Genomic DNA, 11,532 nt, shown 5'->3' with positions numbered 1-11,532 from the left:
AATTACATCGTCCTCGGTGTTGTATCTATGTTTATGGAAATTACATCGTCCTCGGTGATGTACCTATGTTTATGTTAATTACATCGTCCTCGGTGTTGTATCTATGTTTATGGAAATTACATCGTCCTCGGTGATGTACCTATGTTTATGTAAATTACATCGTCCTCGGTGTTGTATCTTTGTTTATGTCAATTACATCGTCCTCGGTGTTGTATCTATGTTTATGGAAATTACATCGTCCTCGGTGATGTACCTATGTTTATGTTAATTACATCGTCCTCGGTGTTGTCTCTATGTTTATGTAAATTACATCGTCCTCGGTGTTGTATCTTTGTTTATGTCAATTACATTGTCCTCGGTGTTGTATCTATGTTTATGTTAATTACATCGTCCTCGGTGTTGTCTCTATGTTTATGTAAATTACATCGTCCTCGGTGTTGTATCTTTGTTTATGTCAATTACATCGTCCTCGGTGTTGTATCTATGTTTATGTAAATTACATCGTTCTCGGTGTTGTCTCTATGTTTATGTTAATTGCATCGTCCTCGGTGTTGTATCTTTGTTTATGTCAATTACATTGTCCTCGGTGTTGTATCTATGTTTATGTTAATTACATCGTCCTCGGTGAGGTATCTATGTTTATGTCAATTACATCGTCCTCGGTGTTGTATCTTTGTTTATGTAAATTACATCGTCCTCGGTGTTGTATCTATGTTTATGTAAATTACATCGTCCTCGGTGATGTATCTATGTTTATGTAAATTACATCGTCCTCTGTTATGTATATATGTATACGGTTAGAACAAACACTTCTTTGTATATATGCATACGTTTATCATAGGATTCTCTATGATGTTTATATGTATACGATTCTTTTATAAATGTTAACCAGTAAATATAAGTTTATAAAAATATCGCAGAATCATGATATTGACCAATTATCTTAATAACAATAATTTGCCATTATTGTTAATGTTGTCATGTAAACGTACTTTATTTCTGTCATTACTTTCTCGCATTCAAATTTGAATGTTTTCGTGATTTCAAGTATATGTGTAAATTTAAACCTTTATCTTAGCCATCTATAAAAGCAAATAAGGTACATATTCGAGATTGTCGGAACATGCATAAAATGCAGAACTTAAAATTAGCATGTAATTGACATATTTCATCGACATTAAAATTAATATCACATTTCATTTCAACTTTAAGGAACAGTTTCGTCAATATACACGCAGATGGCATGTGTTTACGGTGCAACATTTATTGAAATTTAAATACTAAAATATTTTAAAAGTATTGGATATGCTGTGTAATTATGCGTAACACAGTGTAGTGAGACCAGCATGTGTCTATACAGGAACCACAGATAACTACCTGTGCATCCTTAACTGTTTTATACCCATTCACCTGAGAAAATGAACATCTTCTTACGACACAGATGCACTCAAGACAGGGTTGCCCTATATACACACTTTGTACGTACCAAATCACATAGCAGAAAGAGTATTCACAAATCGTTATGCACGCGTTATATAACTTCAGCATTTGCACTTAAAAGATGGCCTTGGTGAATTTTGGTACTATTTAGGAATAATTTAAATGTAGGTTTTGTTGTAATTAATCGACAACGGAGGTGTATAACATACCAGCAATATGATGTGTGAAGCAATATCGTTTTAATACAGGTAAAAACCTTATCCCGACAGGTCGTTGAGCTAAAGTGTAGGACGGGTCTACTTTCAAATCAAAGAGTTCACAGATTTGACCTTACTTCGACGATGTGTACGAACAATAATTATAAACACATCCGTAAGTTTTACCCTTCTTTTTTAATCAAATCAGCTGCATAAATATTTGTTCGACTAAATACAGCTACATAGTGTTGACCTGAAGAAGAGCGAAAACAGTATGTTTATTCTTAGTATGTCCTCTCTTTTATAACCATTAAAATCGGACAAATGGAAATCGATGCGTGCTTACAATATACTTGTATATATACAAATCTGTGTGGGAAACAGTTAAACTTAATCAGTGTCCAGTCAACATTTTCAACGATATTGCAGTCGTGGACTAGTAACAATGATATTTCTTAAGAATTGTACTGCACTCTTTCATACTGTGATCTCCATGACTTAGTCCTGGTATTAGTTAGTGGTATGTTCTTCATGACTTAGTCCTGTTATTAGTTAGTGGTATGTTCGCCATGACTTAGTCCTGTTATCACTTGGCGTTGTGCTCTATAATCTACCACACATTGACCGATGCGTAGTATTTTAATGTTTGTTATTATATATAAGAGATAAATATAAATCCTTTCGTTGTAATGGCGCCATCAGCTTAGTTTGTCCTTGCAATCACTTTGCCATGGGATTGATCAGCACCTGAACAAAAGAAAGTGATGTTAGGAAAATCATACACATGTCAAAGTAGAAACATAGGATAGTATTTACAGATGGTGTAATACATATTGGATTGTACATAAGATAGCAGCATATGTATAACATTGTAGTAACAAAGGTTGACGTGTAGACATTATTTGCTGGGAAGTAGTTACAAACGTCGCGTTGTACAAGTAGTGACCTTATTAGATTCCAATAACTTCCAGTACGTGTAGTAATAGACGATGGTTGTAGGAAAGCACCGGAGTGAAATCCCTGTTCCGTCGTTGGATAACAACTTACTCCATTAGACATGCTTAAATGTTTTAATGCTTACACTGCAGATCGAACTACACCTGTTGTAAATTGTTAAGATGATGAGTGGTGTTCACACTTTACTGTATACAGTAGTATCGACTGTGTTTGACAAAGCGCTTACCGTGTAACACACGTAAGGTAGTAATAGTGTATGCATTGGATATTCGTCTAAGGCTAAATATTTAGTTTTGTAGTTGTTTTCTCCTTCAATTGTTTTATTTATATTTCTCCTTTACCTCAGATCAATTGTTTTATGGTTGAACTTGACCTCAGTTTTAATGTTTCATAGTTGTATTTTACTTTATATAATTATATTGTTTTTTTTTAAAGAGTTTTACTTTAGGATTGCAAATGAGTTCAGAATTGTTGTTTTGAAGCTGACTTTACGTAACTTACACGGATTTTTTTACGTAACGAATGAATTGTTTGAATCCTCCTATATTGGCTATCTGTCCTCCGAGGTCGGCCGAAAACTTGAGGGTGAGTTTCATAAATACCAATGTTTTTACTGCGTGGAGTGTAAATGATCTATTGTAGCCTAAGGCTATACAAGCTTTTAGGAGTTTCTTATTGGCAATCTTGTTCTTTTGCTGTATTAGCATATATATTTCTGAACACTTAATGGTATGTATTTCCATCCTTTCGACCTTACGTAGCAATAGAGAATCCTAAATGGACGAATTAGCCCGAAGGTGCTGTAAGATATGTATATTGTGCTTCCACAAAGTGAATTATCAAACCGGTGTTTCCTTGCTTGGTATTTCTAGTTAATATTATATATAAATAGCATCATACTTACAGTTTTAACTTCGGTATATTGTGATAATCCATACTCTCCTCTGCAATACAAAAATATACTTAGAAACGCCTATAAATAGTTCCCCCAGTTATTTATTAACACAGCTTTACTAACTCATTTAACACAAGAACTGTATTAAATGAGCACAAATTTAGAAAACATTTCAAGCAAAGCACGTATGGTTCCTTGTCTTGTCGTAATAACATAACTAATGTTCATTCTGAAAACGTCATTTCAAAAAATGAATGATACAAATTTGAATGATTGATAACCAAGTTGATTTAAAATTTCTACGTAGGTAATCCACTTACAGTTCTCGGCCAACCCCCGACATCTTGAATCCTCCAAACGGACTCTGTGCATTGACAATGTTGTACAGGTTTACCCTGATAAATAAACAGAATCACTGTACATAATACTGCATAAATGTCATTTAATGTTATTTTACGTAATACGTACCAGACACCACTTCACATGAAAAATTACTTCACATAAATTCATAATACAGTCACTTCACATAATACAGTCACTTCACATGATACATTGACATCACATAATACAGTCACTTCACATAATACAGTCACTTCAAATACTACATTCTACATTTACCTCACACAATACATTCACTTCACATAATACATTCACTTCAAATACTACATTCTACATTCACTGCACACAATACATTCACTTCACATAATACATTCACTTCACATAATACATCCACTTCACACAATACATTCACTTCACACAATACATTCACTTCACAAAATACATTCACTGCACACAATACATTCACTTCACATAATACATTCACTTCACATAATACATTCACTTCACAAAATACATTCACTTCACATAATACATTCACTTCACATAATACATTCACTTCACATAATACATTCACACTTCACATAAAACATTCACTTCACATAATACATTCACTTCACACAATACAATCACTTCACATAATACATTCACTTTACACAATACATTCACTTCACACAATACAATCACTTCACACTATACATTCACTTCACACAATACATTCACTTTACACAATCCATTGACATCACATAATACGGTCACTTCACATAATACAGTCATTTCAAATAACATTTTTTCCTTTTGTGTGCTATAAAATGTTTTTGATATAACAAACGGGTACGTATACTTTACTTGCTTTATGAATAGCATTTCATGTTATTGTTAATTTGTATGTTAAGAACCGAGATATATTCCAGAATTATTCAAAGTATTCAGACTACAAGGATAAGTATTCCTAAAAAGTGGTAGCTTATATATAATTAATTCGTTTCTACTCTTAAATACTGGAAATCGTATGTAATTGATTAGACTTGGACTACCTTATTTGAATAGCATCTTTTTTTATCTGATGAAAATTTCACTGGTCGTTACCGTTGGTCATTTTGTTTTTAGAATGTCTTAAGTAGGGTAATATGTTTACTGTTACAATTAACCATGACCACAAGAATACATACCATACTGTTCCGGCTTTGACCCTGTTAGAAAAGGTTATTGCCTTTCCAAGGTCATTGGTAAAAATGGCAGCAGCCAGGCCAAATGGTGTGTTGTTTGCCCTCTCGATAACCTCTTCCATAGTCTTGAACTTGATAATTTGCTGAACTGGTCCGAAAATCTGAAGTATGATTAGCGGCAAACGTGAAGTAAACAAGCCAAACACTAATATTAAATTCAAGATATTATGTTGATGATGATACATATGGAATGATGATTGTATGATGATGATAATGATTGTATGACAATGATGATAATGATAATGATTATGATGATGGATGATGGCAATGATGATGATTGAATAATTATATATGAAAGAGGATGATGACGATGATTAAGATGAATGATGCTGATGATGATGATATTGTCGATGCTGATGCTGATGCTGATGATTCTGATGTTGATGCTCATGATATTATGATGACAATGAAAATGATTGTGATAATGCTAAATCCATGTCCGTGTGTGTATGTGTGAGAATGCGTGATGTCCTGTTTATGTATATGTATATGTAATGAAAAACTTGGAAAAATAAAACCATTACAAAAAAAACCCAATAAAAACCAAGATATTACGACATCACTGTAACAACATGATGGCAATGCTTTTTATGATTATATAAGCAGATACAGCTATCTTATCCAGACTGACGAGATTACGCGTTAGTCACCTCCTCTTTCCCGATGGTCATTTCCTCTGTGACACCAGTGAAGACGGTCGGCTGGATGAAGTAACCTTTGCCCTCCACGGCCTTCCCGCCACACTCCAGTTTAGCACCGTCCTTCACTCCCGAGTCTATCATTGACAGAATCTTCTTAAACTGCTCTTCGTTGATCTTGACATATTAAATATAACAGATATTAAGAAAATGCAACTGTCGGAGACAAACATACATGTACCAGATATATAACAATCGAAAGTTGTTCTTGTGTTATGCTAAATATGCATTACTCTTTTTTCAATTATTATGTAAATAATGTTTGAAAATACATTTGATAAAACAAAAACTCATTAGCAATCCCTGTCCTATTTTTCTAATGTAATTATGGTAGATTTACATATTACTTGTGGTCCAGCTTCATTCTTGGGATCAAACGGGTCTCCAACGGGTTTATTCTGAGCCCTTTTGACAAGTTTGGAGGTAAATTCCTCGTAGATATCCTCCTGGACATACGTCCTTGACCCCGCCGTGCAACACTGACCCATATTGTAGAACAATGCCTGATGGGACATCTCAGCCGCAAAGTCCACTGGGAGATGACACAAACATGAGATTGACTCTACTATCGATAAATGCTTTACATATAGCTTATCTTATAAGAAGGTTTTTGTTTTGTGTGACTTGGATATGTATGGTACGATCATCAACAACTGAATAACAGAATAAACGCATAACGTAATAATCACGTGAACTTGACTTAATTAATGGGAAATTTCATTGGGAGACAAAGCAAGATTACACGAAAGTAAACAGTCAGGGAGAAAAGTACTTGTATTACAATTTACGTGTTTAAGACATCACTCACGATCAGCGTCAGCAAAGATGACGTTTGGACTTTTCCCGCCCAATTCCAGAGTGACACGTTTGAGGTTAGACTTGGCGGCAGCTTCCATGATAAGTTGACCGACCTGTTAACCCAACAGTGACGATTGTAATAATATATAAAGTACCGACGCACCTTGTCTAGTTCAGCATAAATGATAAGTATAAAGTCTCTATCTAGTTAAACTATATACATATATATAAGACTTAAGAAATAATTATAATCAAATTGAATGTTTCTCAACAGGAATTTCCATTCTGACAAAACGTTTGGCCGGTGTACCTCTGTTGATCCAGTGAAAGCAACTTTGTTGATGTCGGGATGACTGGAGATGGCAGCACCGGCGGTTGGACCATATCCGGGCACTATGTTCACAACTCCGGCGGGAAAACCAGCCTGAGTGAAAATACAATGAACAAGGTAAAAGGAATGTTTATTTATTATCATTGAATTAATTTTACTTATGTGATTGATGCATCCTCATTCATACTTTAAAACTATGGTTTAAATAACATTACAGTAGTTTACATCGAAAACGGAGTCTTTAACAATTATTAAACTAATTTAATAGAATGACACTCTGATTATAAAAAGAGTTATGTAGCTTTAGCTTAACATATTTTTTTCCTGCACTTAATGAAAAATTACCGCTGTAGGAGAGAGAAACATGTTTCCAATAGTTATTAATTCTACGTGCTATGAAGCATCCGACATTAGATCACAGAGAGTATACATGATTCAGAAACAAATATAAAACAGGATATTTTCAACAAGTGCAAAGTTTGATGGTTCATTTTCGGAATGCTTTTCTCAATAGTTTGTGAAATTGTATTCAGAAATGCATAAATTGAAAAAAACCGAAGTGCATTGAAAGTGTCCCATTTCGATTACTTTGCCGCATTACCACAGCTAGCATAAGTACACAGTACTGCTTTGATGTAGTGAGTATCGTTGTAGATGATTCTTTGACTATTACCACTACCTCTTTGAGATCCCATGAACGAGGCCATTATGTACCCTTACCTCTTTGAACAGCGACCCCATGTGCAGGGCTGTGAGTGGGGTTTGTTCGGCAGGCTTCAGGACGATGCAGTTTCCACAGGCCAGAGCGGGTGCTATCTTCCACGCCATCATTGCCAGTGGGAAGTTCCACTAGAAAATCGAATAAATGCATGAAGACATAGCTGAAGAAATAGTTCACGTTTTTATTGTGATTTTTTCTCTTTTTTTCTTCTTCTTAATTTTCGTGCGAAATAAGACCATCTTAGCAATGTAGATACATCATTTAAACTGAAGTTGAATAATTGAATACGGCAAAGCTTCGAATATGTATTTACAATACGATTCCATCAATAAGCTTATTTTCCCTGTGCAAGGTAGGCATTGAGATATTGACATTGATCTTTATAACAATATCATTAAAAAGAAAAAAGATGGTTTGTAAACATGTGATAAACATGAAGCCGATATGATGATATTTGCAATTACCGGAATGATCTGCCCACAGATTCCCACTGGCTCATGTCTGGTGTAGCAGAGGAAAGGACCGTCTTAAATGGAAATATGGCACTAGGTTATGTTAAATACTGGTAACTGTCAATTAGCTGTTTAATCTATTGCAGTAATACATGACCTCTATAAGCTTTTAAAATTACATAATGATTTCATAATGTGATATACGTTACCAACTATATAATGGACCAGACCAGTATAATGATTTGAAAATAATGTATGCTACAAATATATGAGAATACATTAAGTATGAATTGTGAAAAGATGAAAAGGAACTGAATTGTAAACTCTTAATACATGAGAATGCATTAAATAGTTTGGTTTGGTTTAATTTTCTTTAACGTCCTATTAATAGCTAATGTCATTTAAGGATGTTGCATTGGATACAAATAACTGTGTATATATGAAAACTTAATGAAGTATGAATTATAAAGATATTAGCGTATACTAAATAACGAATTGTCATATATATTAGCATATACTAAATAACGAATTGTCATATATGATAGCATATACTAAATAACGATTTGTAATATATATCAGAATCTACTAAATCATGAATTGTAAATATATTAGAATATACTTAAGTATGAATTGTAAGTATATTAGAATGCACTGAAGCATGAACTTCTATATAAACCGTCTTTATTTCTGTATAACGACATGGTTTTAAAGGTAGTCCGTTACAGATGGACACGCACCCACAGGGATGGTCTTGCCACAGATTTTGTCCGTCCAGCCGGCGTAGTAACGGATGGTGCCGATGATCATGATCATGTCATTACAATACATATCCCGGAAAGGTTTCCCATTGTCTAACACTTCCAGACTCTGTAATGAAGATAAGAAAGGTTTACCTCTCTATTAATATTTTGTTTTGCAGTGTAAAGGAAAAAAGAAAACAAAGCGTCTTTTCCTTCATCAACAACAACCGCCATATAAATGTAGGTCGGATCCAAGTGATGTCACGTCCTCACAGCGACAACAAAACCACATGGAACACTTATAAGTGTAATAAAAACATCGACATTTATGTAACATGAACAAATAAAATATTTCCCAATGAAACTATGAAAGTTTTTATCAACCTGCAAAATTGAAAACCTTGTGTTATAACTGTATCCTTTATCCATCACCAGTCAAGGTTCAAGCTTTTGAATACCTTCTCTTATCCTGTATACTATACAAGATAACAAACATGAAAGAAGCTTCCCTATATATATAAGTACATTGTATATAACATATAGGCTGATTTTCCTTGAATAAATGTTGTATTAAGATCACGAACACGACTGCTATGACGTTTACAGTATATGTGACTTACTCGACAGAAATGACATAAATTTACAGTATATATGACGTACACGACAGATATGACGTTTACAGTATATGTGACGTACACGACAGATATGACGTTTACAGTATATATGACTTACTCGACAGATATGACGTTTACAGTATATGTGACGTACTCGACAGATATGACGTTACAGTATGTATGACGTACACGACATATATGACGTTTACAGTATGAATGACTTACTCGACAGATATGACGTTTACAGTATGTATGACGTACACGACAGATATGACGTTTACAGTATATGTGACGTACTCGACAGATATTACGTTTACAGTATGTTTATATGACGTACACGACAGATATGACGTTAACAGTATATATGACGTACACGACAGATATGACGTTTACAGTATGTTTATATGACGTACACGACAGATATGACGTTTACAGTATATATGACGTACTCGACAGATATGACGTTTACAGTATATATGACGTGCACGACTGCTATGACGTTTACAGTATATATGACGTACTCCACAGATATGACGTTTACAGTATATATGACGTACTCGACAGATATGACGTTTACAGTATATATGACGTACCGACAAGAAGACTCTGTCTCGCTCGATGAGGTCGGCCAGTTTGTTGAGGAGGACCCCCCTGGTGCTGGCGTTCATCTGTCTCCATGGCGAGTCGTCTTTAAATGCGGCCTTGGCAGCTTCCACAGCCTTATTTATGTCAGCCTGTGTTTTATTAAAGTATACATATAGTAATCGGATAAGTCGTATCAATGTAGGATTTCAGTCGACACAAGATTGACATAGTCATGACATGGTAGGTGGTTAAGTATGTTGCTGACTACAAGGAAGGTTGTTAAATGGTCAAAATCAAGGATGTTCATAAGTAACAAGGTAAGAGGTTATTGGTTAAAGGATTAAAGGTTTATTTGCAACAGGGTAGAGGTCATTCGTAAAATAAGTTTTCATAATCATTTCTAACAAGATTAGGGTTCATTGGAAAACAGGCTGGATGTTCATTTGTAGCAAGGTTAGAGTTCATTGATAAACAGGTTAGATTGTCATGTGTGGCAAGGTAAGATTTCATTGCTAGGCAGGTTAGATGTTCATTGGTAGCAGGTTAGAGTTAATTGGTAAACAGGTTAGATGTTCATTTGTAGCAAGGTTAGAGCTCATTGGTAAACAAATTAGATGTTCATTTGTAGCATGGTGACAATTCTTTGATAAACAGGTTGGATTTGCATTTGTAGCAAGGTTAGAGTTCATTGGTAAACAAGTTAGATGTTCATTTGTAGCAAGGTGACAATTCATTGATAAACAGGTTAGATTTTCATTTGTAGCAAGGTTAGTTTTCATTAGTAAACAGGTAAGATGTTCAAGGTTGCATTTTCAGTGGTTACAATGTTGGATAAACATGTTTATATTAGCCTCAAGGTCAGATGTTAAGACGCCATAAAGATGGGGGAGGTAATCCAGCGGTGTAGCGGCACCAATTCACATTTGTAAACGAGAAGCATGGTCGATGTCACCAGGGGTGTTTTCATATAATTACAATTGAACAATTAGTAACAGCTTTGTTACAATACAGTATTTACGTGCACGTGTAAACTTTTTTCAATTTTCGTTTCACATATTATTAATTTTTTCCCACAACTTTTGTGCACAAATCTGGCCTTACCTTGTCCCCTTCCTGGATGTCGATGATCTTTTCCCCTGTGGTCGGGTTGAGGGTCACGAACGTCTTGCCGCTTACAGAGTTCACGTACTCATTGTTTATAAATATCTGTAATAAAAGCACGCAGTGTATCAGTCATGAGGGCAATACGCCAACAATAGTCACCAGTTAATCATAATTCTTCTTTTGGTCAATGTCTGCCAATATCTGTGTGATCTGATACCTATATAGCTTATATACATTGTAAATTGTTATAAAGATAAATAATATCTTTGGAAGTGTTGTGTGTGTGATGTGAATGTATTTGTATTTCAGTTATGTTAATTAAGAAGGAGTTACACCCCTTTAACTTTTTTGTTTATAATTTACATTTCAAAATTGATGTATTAATTAAATCAAATAAAAATAACAGAATCCGTTAATTTAGCCACCGCTGGAGAT

At 34.5% G+C, this 11,532-nt stretch overlaps 1 protein-coding gene across 1 annotated transcript; it reads right to left on the bottom strand.

The window, feature by feature from the left end:
• Positions 1-1,813: 1,813 nt before the first annotated feature.
• Positions 1,814-11,197, bottom strand: LOC110453099 (retinal dehydrogenase 2-like). The gene is made up of 13 exons (XM_021501936.1): positions 11,095-11,197; positions 10,002-10,142; positions 8,792-8,921; positions 8,067-8,128; positions 7,602-7,730; positions 6,861-6,974; positions 6,561-6,663; positions 6,100-6,284; positions 5,705-5,869; positions 4,998-5,155; positions 3,810-3,884; positions 3,499-3,538; positions 1,814-2,384 (listed from the first exon to the last, which is right to left on the bottom strand). Exons 2-13 carry the CDS (start codon positions 10,074-10,076, stop codon positions 2,358-2,360), a joined length of 1,263 nt encoding a protein of 420 aa, XP_021357611.1. The 5' UTR covers positions 10,077-10,142; positions 11,095-11,197; the 3' UTR covers positions 1,814-2,357.
• Between the last annotated feature and the right edge of the window lie 335 nt (positions 11,198-11,532).

Source organism: Mizuhopecten yessoensis, unplaced genomic scaffold (assembly GCF_002113885.1).
Source record: "Mizuhopecten yessoensis strain PY_sf001 unplaced genomic scaffold, ASM211388v2 scaffold7087, whole genome shotgun sequence".
Lineage (NCBI taxonomy): Eukaryota > Metazoa > Mollusca > Bivalvia > Pectinida > Pectinidae > Mizuhopecten > Mizuhopecten yessoensis.
Note: the sequence above shows the minus strand (reverse complement) of the source record. Positions and strands in the feature narration are given on the sequence as shown.

Bases quoted from the DNA above. Each gene is read 5' to 3' on its own strand.
- LOC110453099 (XM_021501936.1), bottom strand. From the start codon at position 10,076: ATGAACGCCAGCACCAGGGGGGTCCTCCTCAACAAACTGGCCGACCTC. The intron at 7,731-8,066 runs GTAATTGCAAAT...TCGATTTTCTAG, and splicing joins TCTGTGGGCAGATCATTCCG to TGGAACTTCCCACTGGCAAT. The intron at 3,539-3,809 runs GTAAGTGGATTA...TTTGTATTGCAG, and splicing joins TCGGGGGTTGGCCGAGAACT to AGGAGAGTATGGATTATCAC.